General features: G+C 42.8%; 1 protein-coding gene across 3 annotated transcripts; it reads left to right on the top strand.

The window, feature by feature from the left end:
• Positions 1-624: 624 nt before the first annotated feature.
• On the top strand, positions 625-15036 carry tubgcp3 (tubulin gamma complex component 3). 3 transcript variants are annotated; one of them, XM_085448744.1, is made up of 23 exons: positions 626-855; positions 1917-2024; positions 2858-2925; positions 3507-3584; positions 4026-4234; positions 5903-6081; positions 6637-6749; positions 7902-8027; positions 8158-8226; positions 8314-8446; positions 8542-8708; positions 10605-10715; positions 10832-10940; positions 11678-11867; positions 11952-12087; positions 12180-12248; positions 12351-12486; positions 12665-12753; positions 12849-12980; positions 13079-13219; positions 13323-13439; positions 13552-13646; positions 14907-15036. In XM_085448744.1, exons 1-23 carry the CDS (start codon positions 780-782, stop codon positions 14971-14973), a joined length of 2718 nt encoding a protein of 905 aa, XP_085304870.1. In that variant the 5' UTR covers positions 626-779; the 3' UTR covers positions 14974-15036. The 3 variants fall into 3 exon arrangements, with proteins under 3 accessions (XP_085304869.1, XP_085304868.1, XP_085304870.1); XM_085448743.1 differs by lacking the exon at positions 14907-15036 and having other exon boundaries at positions 625-855; positions 8320-8446; positions 13552-14861; XM_085448742.1 differs by lacking the exon at positions 14907-15036 and having other exon boundaries at positions 625-855; positions 13552-14861.
• Positions 15037-15665: the final 629 nt, after the last annotated feature.

Genomic DNA, 15665 nt, shown 5'->3' with positions numbered 1-15665 from the left:
ATAATATTTTAGACTCATTATTACAAGTTATTACTGCTGTCGTGACGCATCGGTTTGTAACAGGCAGGTCAGCGGGGTCAGAACAAAATAATTCATGGCACCACGTTTCAGGAGGGAAATATTTTCATCCACTTGTCCGCGCCCTGTTTCCTGGAGACGCTTTTCGGCGGGTTCTGTTGAAAGTCCGCCGTAAAAATAGAAATAATAACCACGGTTTCTTGTTTGAACCTTCAAAATAAAACCTACGTGATGGATTTTGGTTTAAACTGTAACAACTTTATTAATGATATGTCATAAATAGGCTTTTAGTTGTTTTGGTATTTTTGCCGTTCATTATTTATTTATTAATGGGACTGGTAGATAATTAAACATCCGGCATACATGTTGCACCTTTGGTCTTACCAGTCAAAAGGTTCTTTTTTACATTACAAGTTCCCCTTACATATTGATTTATCTGGTTATCTTGTCTTCCTCGTCTTTCTTGGCGTCGTATGTATTATCGTCTTGTTATTTTTTTGCGGAACAGTGCTTCTAGTTTTAATGTGTACATTATTTATTGAGCTTTCGTTAGTGTTGTGCAAGTTTTTAAAAGAAATAGGTAAGAACATGTATGCTTTTATTTTGAAGGCAAATGGCGCTGGTCGTTGTCAAATTCTTCCTAGCTTGCCTGAAGTTGTCAAAATGGCGTTGCTCGTAGTGGGGGATTTGAGTTAGTTCATATTATTCATTCACATTTATTCATTTATTGGGGAACACACTGCCCATTTGCCACGGAGAGCATGGCAACCCTGGATCAGAAATCGCCAAACGTCCTTCTCCAAAGCCTCTGCTGCAGAATCACGGGGAAAAGCGAAGGTACATCCGTTACTGCTAGCAAGCTTCGCGCTACTGCACTACTGTAGTAGTCAGGAACTGCCAAACCTAACCTCATTCAAAAAATCTATTTTTTGTTGTTTCGCGTCCTGTTATTAATCATACATGCTTCACACGAAGCAGTATGTGAGTGATTAACTTCCAGTGGCAAATTCGGCATTAATATTTCACATTAGACCGCTCTGATTTTTCTGTTTATTAAACGTTTTAAGCAGCGGGCGCCGACTCACCAGGTTTGTTTTGCAGACTGAATATTGTAGAAAACGGTTGAAGTTTTACTTAAATAACTGCTGCTCAGTCTTTCGGGCAATTGCCGAATTGAAGATAGGATTTTATTAATTTCTTAAGGCCTTCGGGAGTAAACATGTCACTACAATGTCACATTTAAATTATTAAGAAAATATATTGATTTCTTTTTATGTGGCTATCGCTTTAGCTGTGAGGAAAAACGGGACGTAGCGGGGGCTCGGTTCGCGTATCTGTCAGCCAATTGGCTTGGCCAGATGCTGCACATCCAGCTGAACAGCTTCACGGTACTTCCACGAGTCGCTGTCTTACACCGTTACTTTTGCTCAAATAAAGTGCTTCGCCTTTCTCGGTTATCTTTTAGATTGCTAGCCACTTAGCTCTGTTTCTAATCTGTGTGGTAAATTGGATGCATTTGCCTGGCTAGCTGCAGGCCCCTGTTGTAGATAGAGGCAGAAGCAGTGTTTTTTTTTTTGTTTTTGTTTTTTTAAGTCACTTTTGATCAAAGGCCCAAAACCTTTGTAGTTAGCAACTGCAATGAAAATTAGCTTTTAAAATATGTATCTAAAGTGTTAGTAACACTGTCCCATCATACATTATCCTTATTAAAGTAATGGCAAATCTGCATTCTCCTGGTCTGCAAGTTCATTTTGTTATATCCTGTTTGTGCTTTTGGAAAATAAGTAAAGTAATGATGTAACAGGGGAAAAAATCCCCCAGTCAACACGCTGTCATTTGTACATTCCTTCAAGCTGTTAGTCATGTCTTGATATTTGTTTTTTGTTTTGTTTTTTCAGCTGAAGTTGCCCACCAGTTCCAGTACGCAGTACGAGTCATTGGCAGTAACTATGCCCCTACTATTGAACGAGACGAGTTCCTGGTGTCAGAGAAGATAAAGAAAGAGCGTGAGTGGCATTTGGATTGATGCTTTCCTCCCTCCCTCTGTGAAAGCAAATCCATTATAATCCACTGTATATTACTTCATTTAGTCATTGTGACATCTGATCCCCTTATGTCAGAATGCCAGCTTTAATACATGTGCTGGAAAATCTTTATTCCACCATACTACAGAATCCCATTTGAATTAAATGGCAGCAAGGTCACACCATTAGTGGGAAAACATTGATCCAAGCTTTGCTGCAGACTGTGAAACCAAAATAGCACAGCACTTACTGTACAGCATTTATTTATCCCAGGTGGACTTATGAGAAGTTTTTGCTTAGTCTTTGTGTATTTTAATTGCAACATTGCCACAAAAGTGATAACTGGATATTTTATATTGGTTAATGATGTGAAACAGTCAGACATTTAAATGAAATTAATTTTGAGTGAGTTTGAGCATATGAAATAATGTATTCCAGTGACTGCTAAAGAAATAGCATTTGTCTTGCAGCTCTAAATGCCAGCAGTGACAGGGTGTACCAGAGCTGGAGGGTTGGTTGTCAATATGAGGGCAGTTATAAATACAAACACAGCATGCTTTATCTTGATGAGCAACTTTGGGCTTTCAGAAGGGCGCTGCAGTCTGCTGGCTTTCTCTTTGAACCTCCACAATACATTTCCTACTTTTCTTTGTCTCGGTCTGCAGTTTTAACAATATCCCATTTGTGGAGAGTTTCTTTTTGTTATTTAAAAACCTGTTTGGCACAGAACCATTTCCAGCTTTGTTCATCTGTTAAATGAGCCATTCATGGAGGAGAAACGCCACCTAACACAGTCGGTCTTAATGCTCTTGCAGTGCTGAAGCAGCGGAGAGAAGCGGATGCAGCTCTGTTCTCGGAGCTGCACAGGAAACTTCAGACACAGGTTGGTATTTGGATTTCTCTCTGAAAGGTATTATTACCCACAGAGGTATTAAAGCTTTAATGGAACAATTTCCCACTTGACGCATGATACAGCCTGCTTGCATAAAACAGAGACCTGTTTAATTTGGTTCAGAGTAAGCCTCTGAAGGGCTGATAACACAGTACTGGTCATTAATTGTATATTAATTTATTTGTTTATTAATAAGTCTCACTAGTCGCCACAGTCACCCCTCCAGATAATAATACTGTTTTGTTTATTAAATGAAAGAGTCTTCCAAAGGGTGCTTTTTGTCCTGTCTCACTCTCCTCACCCCTGCTCAATCATGGCAGATGGTCGCCCCTCCCTGAGGTTGGTTCTGCTGGAGGTTTCTTCCTGTTAGAAGGGAGTTTTTCCTTCCCACTTTCACCTAGTGCTTGGCCATAAGGGGTTGTCTAATGTTGGGGTTTTCTCTGTATTGATTTTGGGTCTTTACCTTAAAACGCTTCGAGGTGACAGTTGTTGTGATTGGGCGCTATGTAAATGAGATCGAATTGAACTGATTTGAAGGTGGTATTTTTTTAATGTTGTTTTCCTGTTTGCAGGGTGTTCTAAAGCATCGCTGGTCAGTTCTCTACTTGTTGCTTAGCCTTTCTGAAGACCCCCGCAAACCATCCAGCAGGGTGGGGAACACACACACACACACACACACACACACACACACACACACACACACACACACACACACACACACACACACACACACACACACAAAATCTTTTAGATTAGAGTAGCTTTACATGAATCAGAGTTAAAAGTCATTCTTATATATCTTACATTTGCCTTGGGTCAACACCCCAGGTGAGGTTTCATCAGACTGGCTACCTCTTTACAAACAGATGATCTGAACTGCAGATGGTGGAAGCTTCAGTGCTTATAGCAACTTATGAGCCATGATGAATATATAAGGATATCCCCTCTCTGTGATATCATACAAAGCCAAGAGTAGAAAGAAAATTAAACTGAATGTTTAAAAGCTCGAGCTTTTGGATCATAGTGATTACGTGTGTATATGCACTGATACTTGATTCTGGAGACCTTCAATGTCTGATTGTACTTCCTAGGTTGGAAACTACGGGGCACTGTTTGCCCAAGCCCTCCCCAGGGACGCCCACTCCACCCCATTCTATTGCACCCGTCCGCAGAGCCTGGCCCTGAGCTATGGGGAGAGGAGCACCGGCCTGTCAGCTAGTGTCGGGACCAGTGGGATTTCAAGTCTAGGAGTTTACACACTGAACGGACCTACACCAACACCACAGCCACTGCTTGCAGGGTGAGCATCTTCATATCAGCTTGTTAAAACTTCAGCTTTCCATGTCAAAGCCACGTACCAGAGGTTTTAGGCAGCCCCGAAAAGCTCTGCAGTGAAGGGTTGTTTTTCTGATGTGTTTGTGTGAGAAGCCCTATGTCAGATACAAGAGGTATCATTTAGTAGCAGAAAGTGAACTTGCCTCTTTCCTCTCAGCTTGACCCCTTATAACACAGTTTAACGGCCATTTAGTCCCATTTTTTTTCTTATTAATAATGCAGTGGGCCTTTAGTAAACAATGATCATTGGGCTGTCTGGGTTCACCTTTGCGTCTTTAAAAGGCAATTTATCCTCTTGAAAACATCAAGTTTTCCCATGGCTCTGGACAACACACAGTGATAATTAAGTAACAGTACAAAGATGTGTGCTGGGATTGCTTTATTTAATGACTGTTCCAGTACTTTCCAAGGGATCAAAAAGTAACTGCTGAATTCCCAAAGAAATTCCAAATTTGAACTCAAATCTTGATTGTGAGATTTCTGTTCTTTGCTGTGATTGTCAGCCACATCATCCATTTTCTTCCACATCCAATTCAGGGTCTTGGGGAAGGTGGGACACTGTCCCAGTTGTGATTGGATGAGAGGCAGAGTACAGCCTAGACATGTCACCAGTATATTGCAGGGCTGAGGTCCCATTTATGCGTTATGCAAACAGTGAGCTCCATACCATTTATACGCACTTTATACTGTTTATAACGTTTCAACATCTCCCTTTATATAATCTGTGAGTCTGGCAGATTACGATTGCATAAAAAACTGACACGTGCTGCGGTTGCGGCGACACCAGCTTGAGGTTGCACAGAGGGCCCAGATGGCCAGTGGATTTGAACCCAAGACCTTCTTACTCTGCAGTGCTAACCACTTCAACACAGTACATCCATCTAAGGCAATCCTGTATTCACTCGCATGACCTCTTATTTTGTCAATATTTGCATCCTGGCTGTTGCCACGTTGTGTTTTTTAGAATCAGTGTAATTTAATAGCTAACACTAGGAAGCTTAGTTAGGGAGCTGTAACCAGCGTATAGACACAAGGACCTGCTAATTAGTAATGGACTAATAATTTAATTTCACTCATCAAAACTGAAGCACAAACATTTTGGTCAGTTAATTGCATTTAAAATTCTTTAAAAGGCACCAACAGCACAGTTAAGAGCTTCAGTTCAGTCACTCCACTTATCTAAGGTGAGGTCCAGCAGACAGCAGCTGCTTACAGCTGGCTGTGGTTGCAAAACTGTCAGCAAAAACAGATGAAACGCCCTAGACTTTAAGCTAACCACACCCTTCTTAATGACTGGTTAGACTGAAAATGTTTTTGGAAGAAGGGTTTTGATGCTGTTAAGTTGGTTGTTTTAACATGTTTAACGAGGCTTTGAGGAATAGTTTGGCAAATGTGAGCCTTAAGTGGCCACTAAAGGAACTACAGTGGCCCATGCTGGTTTAGTTTTTCAGCCCTAGAAGGCGCCACTCGATCAGAACAGTATAACTGTTTCATTGAAAAGAGTATCAGTCTTTTGTAAACATGAACATGGCGTCATCCCTAATTATTATGACATTCAGTGCATAGTAAATGTATATACAAAAATCCAGAACGGCTCAGCCATAACTAAAGTAAATGTGCTGTTGTGTTTCAGCCAGCCACCTCAGCCTGCAGCTGGAGGCGGTCAGCCTCTGGGTTCACGGTTAGCCTGGACTTTGCCTGTAAGCTCCTCGCCCAGCTCCGCTATGGTTCCGCCCGCCGCTCGGCCACCCCTCGGGCCTCCGGTCCCCGCTGCCAGAGTAGTGCGTCCTCGCCGAGATGGTGACCCAGCCGGTGAGTGACATGTATACAGTGTGGGTTTCAGGTCTGCACGACCGTGCCAAAAAAATAAAACCCTCCATGACATTCAGTGCATTTACTATGCACTGAATATCAGTCTGCCCCAGGGCAGCTGTGGCTACAACTGTAGCTTGCCTCCACCAGTGTGTGAATGTGTGCGTGAATGGGTGGATGACTGGGTGTGTAAAGCGCTTTGGGGTCCCTATGGGGGACTAGTAAAAGCGCTATACAAATACAGGCCATTTACCATTTTAATAACAAAAGTTAACTCTTTTTGACCTCCATACATTCTAAATACATAACATGTTGCATTCAGAGGAAGTATCCTGGAGCAGGCTCTGAGCAGATCTCTCTCAATTTATCACTCATAGCCAGACGTCCCCTTGTGTCTCCCATTGTTGTGTCATGTGTTGCATTATTCATTCAGTCTGTCCTGTTGTACATTTGAGTTTATCTGAGAAATCCATGTACCATGAGATCTTAAAGTTTCATTTTCATTTCTCACTTCCCCTCTAACACAATATAATCCTCCACATTCTGCGTGCGCAGGTGAGGTGAACGAGGCGGCGCTGGTGCGGGACATCCTTTACGTCTTCCAGGGAATTGACGGCAAGTTCATCAAGATGAGCGCGCAGGATAACTGCTACAAAATAGACAGCAAGGTACCCAAACTGGCGTCTAGCTTTGTAAAAGCTCTTAATAGACCAATCAGCTCAGCAGGGTACACACATTTCATAGAGTAATAATCATCACCATCCCACAGTGACTTGCAGCGGATCCAAGTCCTGGAGCTCCAGCTGCTCAAAGATCACTTTTCTTTATTAGGCATAATAGATGATATGAAATCAAGACTGTTTTTGTTGACTGAACTTTAGAACCAAGATTCAACAGATCAATATAAAGCTTTTTGGCTCTGAGTCACATCGATCTTCTCCCACTTTCTCTTTCCTATTTTTTTTTTTTTGTCTGTCCTGTCAGTTTATTTAATTCCCCCTCTCCTCCCCTTTTTGCCACATTATTGATGGGAAGGCCATAGATGGAACTTGTCCCATATTCTCACTCCGTGACGCTAAACTTAGACTTGTGTTCGATCTGCCGACACCGTCCACCTGATGGAGACGGAGCCACTGAGAGCACAGATATATTAGTCAAGGATGGAGATATTTTGGAGGCTGCTTTGGCCACTTAAGCTCTCTGTAAGGCTCCAGTGATAAAAGGTTTTTGTTAAGCAGATGAAAATTTAATGCGAACTTTTCAGCCCGGAAACAAGGTCGTCTGCTGCAAGACGGCCTTGTTAGTCATAGATGTGTTGCGTAAATTATAGTGAGCGATTTAATGAAAGTGGCTGATTAAGATTTTAATTATACCTTGATTATGTCTATAAACTCTGTGCTAGAGATTCCTTTCCATAGGCCTAATATTAAACTAATACTATAGTTTAAAAATAAGCTGAGAGTAAATATTCCAGTATTTGGATCACTGTCAGGGTCAAATCATGGCATGCATAATAGTTACTACATGGCATTAAAAATCACGCTGGCCCTTTTTGTCATACGCTTAACTAGAAGAACAATATGATAATGCAGTCGTCTTCCAAAGCCAGTGCTGCATCTCAGAATTTGCACTAAAATTTAATGGGTTCTACTTTTGCCCACTTTTCTACCAAGTTTAATGAAATACAGCTCGTGAGTTTTTGCCAAGTCCTGCTGATAAATTAGCAAACGGACATAGCTTTGCCTCCGCTCTGGTCTTGGTGGAAGAATAAACAAGCAGATGTTGTTATATGTGTTGTAATGTGTGCTCTGACTCACTAGGTGGTGCTGTGCAAGTCCCTCAGGGACACCAGCAGCAGACTGGCTGAACTTGGCTGGCTCCACAACAAAGTCAGGAAGTACACTGATGCCAGAAGCCTCGACCGGGCCTTTGGATTGGTTGGACAGGTATGTGAGTGCGTGTGCACATTTGCCATGTGAATTAATTGTTCACGTCAGTTTTATCACACAGTCCTCAACTAATGCTTACCTTTCTGTTTCTGTGTTTCTCCACCCACGACCTCTCCTCTCCACTCAGAGCTTCTGTGCCTCACTCCACCAGGAGCTTAAGGAGTACTACAGGCTGCTCTCTGTCCTCCACTCGCAGGTAAACAAAATTAGTGCTGACAATGAGGAAATGTGTAATGGAAAAATCAGCAGACGCTTGATCTAAGGTAATTTCTCTGTGCTGTAGCTGCAGGTGGAGGATGACCAGGGTGTGACCGTGTGCACAGAGAGCAGTCTGACCCTCAGGAGGCTGCTGGTCTGGATGTACGACCCTAAAGTCAGGCTCAAAACGCTCGCCGCCCTCGTCGACTTCTGCCAGGGTGTGTGGACGTGTGCTTGTTGGTTTTAATGTAGGTGGGTGAACATGCTAAACTGAATATAGCATTCTAAGTGTCCCCGCATTGTGTGTCATTAGGTCGTAAGGGTGGCGAGCTGGCTTCAGCAGTTCATGCCTACGGGAAAACGGGAGACCCACAGATGAGAGCGCTTGTTCAACACATCCTCAGCCTGGTGTCACACCCCATTCTCAACTTCCTCTACAGGTGGATATACGACGGGGAATTAGAAGACACCTACCACGAGGTACACATGCCTCTCTGATCTTTTCTGCGCAGTAATAAAAACCTCTTGTAATCAAAATAAATGCAGAGCAGTGCATCAAAATTCAATGAGAAAGATGAATGTCTTTACAGAGAATCTGAGAATTACAGCGCATGTTCTCTCTGACTGCTCTGATGTTTGACCCCAATGAGAGGGAACATTACAGAGAGAGGAGAGCCAGGACGGCCCCTTAAATGAGAACTGATGAGAGGAGTGTAATGGAGACCACAGTGATGAATGTGTCTCCTTTATTTCTCCCCGCCCTTTCTCTCTTTCTATTGCTCTCGCGCACACAGTATTTATGTGTCCAGCGCGGACCATTACCGAGCGCTTGGACTTTTGGTTTTAAGTGCTGTGTTTAAGAACACAGAGTTAGAAATTACTGGAGCTTTCAGGAGTGAAATTACCCAGGAGATCTCACACAGCCTGTGAAAACGCACTCTAAACAACAGCTGTAATTATGGCTGAAAGGCTTAAATAAATAAGGCACTGTAGGTTGTAACATTGCAGAACTCTCAGGCAATGAGCCAGTAAATGCTTATTCGCACTGTTTTCTCCTTTTAACTGCGCACATTTGACAGTGTGCAGTTATTAATAATCAAACTAGAATTAGGCCCAACTTTATTGCATCAGCCACATTGTGTTTTCAGAACAATACATATCATTTTTATTACCACTGAAAACTTGTCACTTTGAAGTTGGAGCGTAGTAGGACATTTTTCATTATTTCAGGCAAGTACGAGTCATTAAACAACAAACGATCAAGAATCAACTTAACTAACCAAGCATGGTATGAAGTAAATGTGTAGTTGGTGTAGCTGACATGGAGCTACACATCATTAGCATCACATAGCTTACCAATGCATGCACACAAACAGGTAGATCAAAATTTGGCACTTTTTTTTAATACAATTTTTTGCAGCATTTTTAAACCTTCATAACTTAATAATTACTTAAAAAACACTTAATCCAACTTAAGGCTTTAGAATTCAAAAAGGCTGTTTGCTTCTGCGTGTAGATCAGGCATTTAAATGTCATCCTTGTGGTTTTCATAGTGACACTGCTTGTGAAAGTCTTATTTCAGCCACACACAGCTTCATAACGATGAATTTAAAGTGAGCCTGACAGTTGATATCAGTTTTTAAAATGTATCCTTGTACACAGCCTTCAGCGCCCTCATTAGACGGCCAGTTGAGGCTGCTGTACTGACACTGAAGTAAATGGATAATTTAAGTGAATGTGACAAAGGATGGAAACCTCTGCAATGGTCTGGACACTGACTATAGACTTACTTGTTCAGTGACAAATGTTACATTAGACTCTGTTCAGCCAAGCGCCTCTTCCTGTCTGGATAAGTACAGTTAGTTCACATCCACTGGTCGTTCATGTGCATATCAGCTGCCATGCAGTCAGCTAAGTGTGCTGCTGCTACTCAGTGAAAGGAGTAGATGCAGGGAAAACTGTGCTCATATGGCTGTACTGGTCTTCAACTAAAAGCAGCTGAAGTTTGTCTAAAAAGTTGCTTGTTTTGTGGATGAAGGTGTCTCAATATTAGGTGACTAAGTCGGCAACATCTAGTAGAACTTCTGAGGGAATGGGAAAGGGCTTGTTTGCTGATGGAGGACAGTGAGGGCTAGTTGTAATGGGAAAAAATGTCAAATGCAACCACTGTGCTGGCTATAGAGAAATTAAAAGAAACGATTATGTAACGCAACCTCAGGCTATATCAATATCACTGGGAATGTGGGGTAGCGTATGTCAATATACCTTCAAAGTCAACATGCGTACCAGCGCCTATCTGATTGTTACACCGGATATTAAACCCAGCAGGCAAAATAAAACTGTTAAGTGTGTGTTTTTCTATGTGTGTGTTCATAGTTCTTTGTAGCATCAGATCCCAACGTGAAGACCGATCGTCTGTGGCACGACAAGTACTCCCTCAGGAAGTCGATGATCCCTTCGTTCATCACCATGGACCAGGCACGCAAGGTACGCGTGCCATCACAGATGTCTTCACTGGATGCCAGAGAGCATGCTTTTGTAGACGAGACTGTGAAATGACTGAAAAGGAGCTGCTATCTCCTCCCTTTCTCTTATCCCTTTAGGTTCTGCTGATCGGCAAATCCATCAACTTCCTGCATCAGGTTTGCCACGATAGAACGCCGCCAGGCAAAATCACGGCAGCGTCGAAATCTGCAGACACTCCAAAAGATGGTAAGCGTCTCAGGAAAGCAAATTCATAGATAATACTTCCATTTGTTTTGTTTCTGACAGCCCATAATGGGACATTAAGAAGAAAAACCAGTATGGTGAAGTTGTGAATAGAGGTTTGCTGGCTTTTTCAGAGTGCTGTGTTGGTTTAATTTTAGTGTTTTCATGAAATACGCTCATAACCAACTTGGAGCCTCCTTTTGTGTATATGTGTGTTCTGTCTTCATCGTATTGATTTCATTACACTGTATTGACGTTTGTTGTTTTTAGTGAACACTGGTCGATGCTCTTGGGCCTTGTCCTTCTCTCCTTTTGACTGGAGAGAAGAACTGGGTATACTCAGCTGTAGTCTATTGATTCTGTCTGTAGGACTTCATCTAACCAGTTTGATCTGTGGCTTTTAGAATATGAGCTGAAGGACGTTCTCTTTCTCTCTTATTGTCTAGTAGAACAGTTCAAAGACTTGGTTGACCCTGAATCCAAAGGAAAATAGGAGGGTTAGTCCAAAATTACAGCAAAAATCTAAACGCTTAGGAATAAATAATTTGATAAATAAGGTACATTTTTTTAATCCATATTAATATTTGTCCATGAATCAGCAGTTTTGAACTCTAATATAAAAAAATTCTTTTAAAAATGTTTCATAAATTTTTTTCATCTTATATAAAAGACCGCCATTCATTAATGTGTAAAATGTAGCCAGCAGAGAAACTCCATTTGATACCTTCTTGCTCACGTAGCCGCAGAGCTGCTGTCTGACCTGGAGGGAGCGTTCCAGGAGAAGATCGACGCGGCCTACTTCGACACCAGCAAGTACCTGCTGGATGTCCTCAACCGTAACTACCTGTTGCTGGAGCACCTGCAGGCCATGAGGAGATACCTGCTGCTGGGCCAGGGAGACTTCATCAGACACCTTATGGACCTACTGAAGTATGGTTTTCCTTCCTGATCTATAACACTGATGATCAAGCTGCAAGTCCTAATTTTCTCATATGCTACATGTTTTAATCGCAGACCAGAGCTGGCCCGTCCTGCCACCACTTTATACCAACACAATCTGACTGGTATCTTGGAGACGGCAGTCAGGGCCACCAACGCTCAGTATGATAACGCTGAGATCCTCAAGAGGCTGGACGTACGCCTGCTAGAGGTAGCATCATCACCTGCTTGTTAGGAAGTAATTGAATTAATAATGAAGAATGATCCTTTTTCTCACTATGGCTCATCTTGTGTGGCCTCCAGGTGTCTCCTGGTGATACAGGTTGGGATGTTTTCAGTCTGGACTACCATGTTGATGGACCGATTTCAACGGTGACTACACACAGCCTCCTACATGTTCTGTTTATTTTATTTTTTTGCATGTGGAAGCTTGAAGATGTGAGTATTACCATTTGTCTGTGTGTATATTGTCAGGTGTTTACGAGGGAGTGCATGGGCCACTACCTGCGGGTGTTCAATTTCCTGTGGAGGGCCAAGAGGATGGAGTACACGCTGACTGACATCTGGAAGGGACAGATGTGTAACGCCAAGTTACTAAAAACCATGCCTGGTACTTAAACGCACACACATACTTAGTGGAGAACTCACTTGAAATTAACTCTCATCCTTCTTTCAGGTTTTTTGTACGTAATCTTTTGCAGCATTATGGCAAAATATATTTATATTTTGATAGCATGCCTACTTCCTGTTGTATAACATGACCCGCCCTTGTGCTCTTTACCCTGCAGAGTTGTCCGGCGTGCTGCATCAGTGTCACATCCTGGCCTCCGAGATGGTCCACTTCATCCACCAAATGCAGTACTACATCACCTTTGAGGTCAGGTCCATTAGCAGCAGCGCTGTTACTATCGCAGGCTGTAAAACCTCAGTAAACCGTATCAGTTACAGTAGTAAACTGTGATGTGTGCGCAGGTGTTGGAGTGCTCCTGGGACGAGCTGTGGAGCAAAGTGCGTCAGGCTCAGGACCTCGACCACATAATCGCTGCCCACGACGTCTTCCTAGACACCATTATTTCAAGATGCCTGCTGGACAATAACAGCAGGGTAACACACAAACACACAAGATTTCTGTGTTCTGTTAGTCATTCCTCTGTTTCCCTGTTTTGCATACCCCTAATGAAACTCTGTTATTGTATCTCCAGTCTCTTTTGAACCAGCTGAGGGCCATATTTGACCAAATCATTGAATTTCAAAGCGCCCAGGACTCCCTCTACCGCTCAGCGCTGGAGGAACTCAGCCTCAGGTTGCAGTATGAGGAGAAGAGGCGGCAGAGAGAGGAGGAGGTAAGTAATGAAAGGGAAGAGAGGTATATTTGTTGTTGTTTTGGCTGGAGATGGATGCATAGTGAGTGATGCTATGTCATCTGTTTCTTGCGTCGTCTTTCAGGGTCAGTGGGGAGTGACGGCCGAGCAGGAAGCAGAGGAAAAGAAGAGGATTCAAGAGTTCCAGGAAACCATACCAAAGATGCGCTCACAGCTCCGGATCCTAACACACTTCTATCAGGTACCAGCTCGAGCCACCACCTAAAGCTGCTGCTCGTCATGAACTGTATTCAGTGGAATCAGCCATTGCAATTCATTTCACTTTTTTCCTTCCCTTCATCTCTCCCTCTCAGAGCATCGTCCAACAGTTCCTGGTGTTGCTGATGACCAGTTCCGATGAGAGTCTGCGCTTCCTCAGCTTCAGACTGGACTTCAATGAGCACTACAGGTTTGACTTTAAAGACTCCAAAACCAAAATGACCTATATCAAAGTTTATTCCATTAAGTTGGTGTCCTTTGAAACTGTAATTATTACCGTTCTAATACTTAGTAGGTCCATTTATAAATTTTACTTAAATCTGTGACTGTAATCTAAAATTATGCGCATTGTTCTCGCATAAAAATGCAGAAAATCATGCATCATGTGATGTTGCAAATATTTGATGACTCCTGCATTTTCCGAGAAGTGGTTAATTTGTTCGAGGCTTTAGCCTTTTGAGTGTGTAGATGGACTCTAAATGGAAATAACTGATGTGACTTACAGTAGCCAGGTCTCAGTGGATATGAATCGCATGTCAGGATATGACCTAATCGGCCTAATGCGTCTGAGGCTGCATCCACAGTATGTAGCCAGTGGGGGAAATAATCTGGAAATAACAATAATAATAATCTTTTTTCAAAGATGTGAACAATCTCTACTTTTTATGGTAGTTTCATTTTAATGTAGAGGCATTACTCACATTACATTAAAGTTATACATTGATTTGAATGTCAACTACCAATGTAGTTGGTACAGAGGTTCATTGGGTTCTTCTTACCCTTAGCAGAAAAACAGCCCCACAGCATAATATTTCCACCTCCGTGGTTGACTGTGGGGATGGTGTTCTTTGGGTTACACTCAGCATTTCTCTTCCTCCAAACACAGTCGGTCGAGTTCATGCATCAGAGGTCTATTTTGGTGTCATCTGACCACAGAATTTTCTCTCAAACCTTTTCTGAATCCTTTGGATGTTCACTGGCAAACTTAAGACGGGCCTGTGCATGTGCCTTTATGATCAGGGAGGACCTTGAGCGTTCCATTGAAATTACCACATGGTGGGTTACCAGTGGTGTTCTTGCTGAGTGTTGGCTCACCTGCCTTCAGATCACTAACAGGCTCCTGTCATGTAGTTTATGCTTGATCCACCACCTTTCTCATGATCACCCTCAGTTCAGGAGGCGAGATCTTGCGTGGAGCTTAAGAGTGCAATTGATGGTCATTTTATATTTCTTTTTTTCTAACAGTGATTTATTTATTTGCTAAGGGAAATGGTTTCTTTCATGATATCACTGCTAACATATCTATAGTTTACAGAGAAAATATTAGATCATCTGGGGGGTTTTGTGTGTGTGTGTGTGTGTGTGTGTGTGTGTGTGTGTGTGTGTGTGTGTGTGTGTGTGTGTGTGTGTGTGTGTGTGTGTGTGTGTGATCAACTCCTTTCCTCTTCAGGGCCAGAGAGCCAAGGCTGCGCGCCTCAATTGGTGCCACCAGAGGGCGACGACTGTCAAATATCTGATCCTGCAACAGCAGCATTGGTTGCTTCCCACATTGGAGTGCAGGGTATGACATCACTGACACGGGCTGAACAGCTGACTTCAGGCGCTTCATGTCGAGGTGATGATGTCATGCCTTGGAGGAGCGATCCAGGAAACGCAAAAAGCATTCTGGGATTGCTGGACCAGCGGCAGTTGCCAAGTAATGACATCAAAGCAGACGGCTTCAATGAAATCAGCTGAGCGGGATCAAAAAAGGAAGCAAGTCCAGCGCTCGAATTCCAGTGAGAATTCTTCAAATTCTAAAATGAACTTTGGGAAAACTGGAGGAGGAGGTAACGAACGCTGCTGTCCGACTGAGCTCCCCACCACACCGGGTCACAGCGGGCCACCTTCCATGGCATGCCTTACTCATGAGAAAACAACAACAAACCTTTGTTCCTCTTGGCAGGGTTCCCAAATCTAGTCCCAACACACATAATGTATGTACATAGTGTTTATGCAAAAATGTCTGTACCTGTTTCTGCATCTGTACACAGCGACACCTGTTGCTCTCCGAGCTCTCACTACGGTTCAGCCGATACAGCCGATATTCATAACACTGTCAGTTTTGTGCTCTTTGCTTCTCAACAAGAGTGTTTCTGCAGGCGTCGGAGCATTAAAACTGACAGGCGAATCGAATATTAAAGAAGTGTGATCAGAGTTGGCACACCCG

The sequence above is a fragment of the Copadichromis virginalis genome, linkage group LG23, assembly GCF_057382275.1.
Source record: "Copadichromis virginalis isolate Kocher_CV1m ecotype Utaka linkage group LG23, C_Virginalis_male_GT1.1, whole genome shotgun sequence".
In the NCBI taxonomy this organism is placed as follows: Eukaryota; Metazoa; Chordata; class Actinopteri; order Cichliformes; family Cichlidae; genus Copadichromis; species Copadichromis virginalis.
The sequence above is the reverse complement of the archived record's forward strand: the minus strand, read 5'-3'. Positions and strand labels throughout refer to the sequence as shown.

Excerpts from the sequence above, each read along its gene's own strand:
- tubgcp3 (XM_085448742.1), top strand. The coding sequence starts at position 780 with ATGGCAACCCTGGATCAGAAATCGCCAAACGTCCTTCTCCAAAGCCTC. Across the intron at positions 856-1,916 it reads AATCACGGGGAAAAGCGAAG|CTGAAGTTGCCCACCAGTTC; the intron begins GTACATCCGTTA and ends TTGTTTTTTCAG. Across the intron at positions 10,716-10,831 it reads CCATGGACCAGGCACGCAAG|GTTCTGCTGATCGGCAAATC; the intron begins GTACGCGTGCCA and ends TTATCCCTTTAG.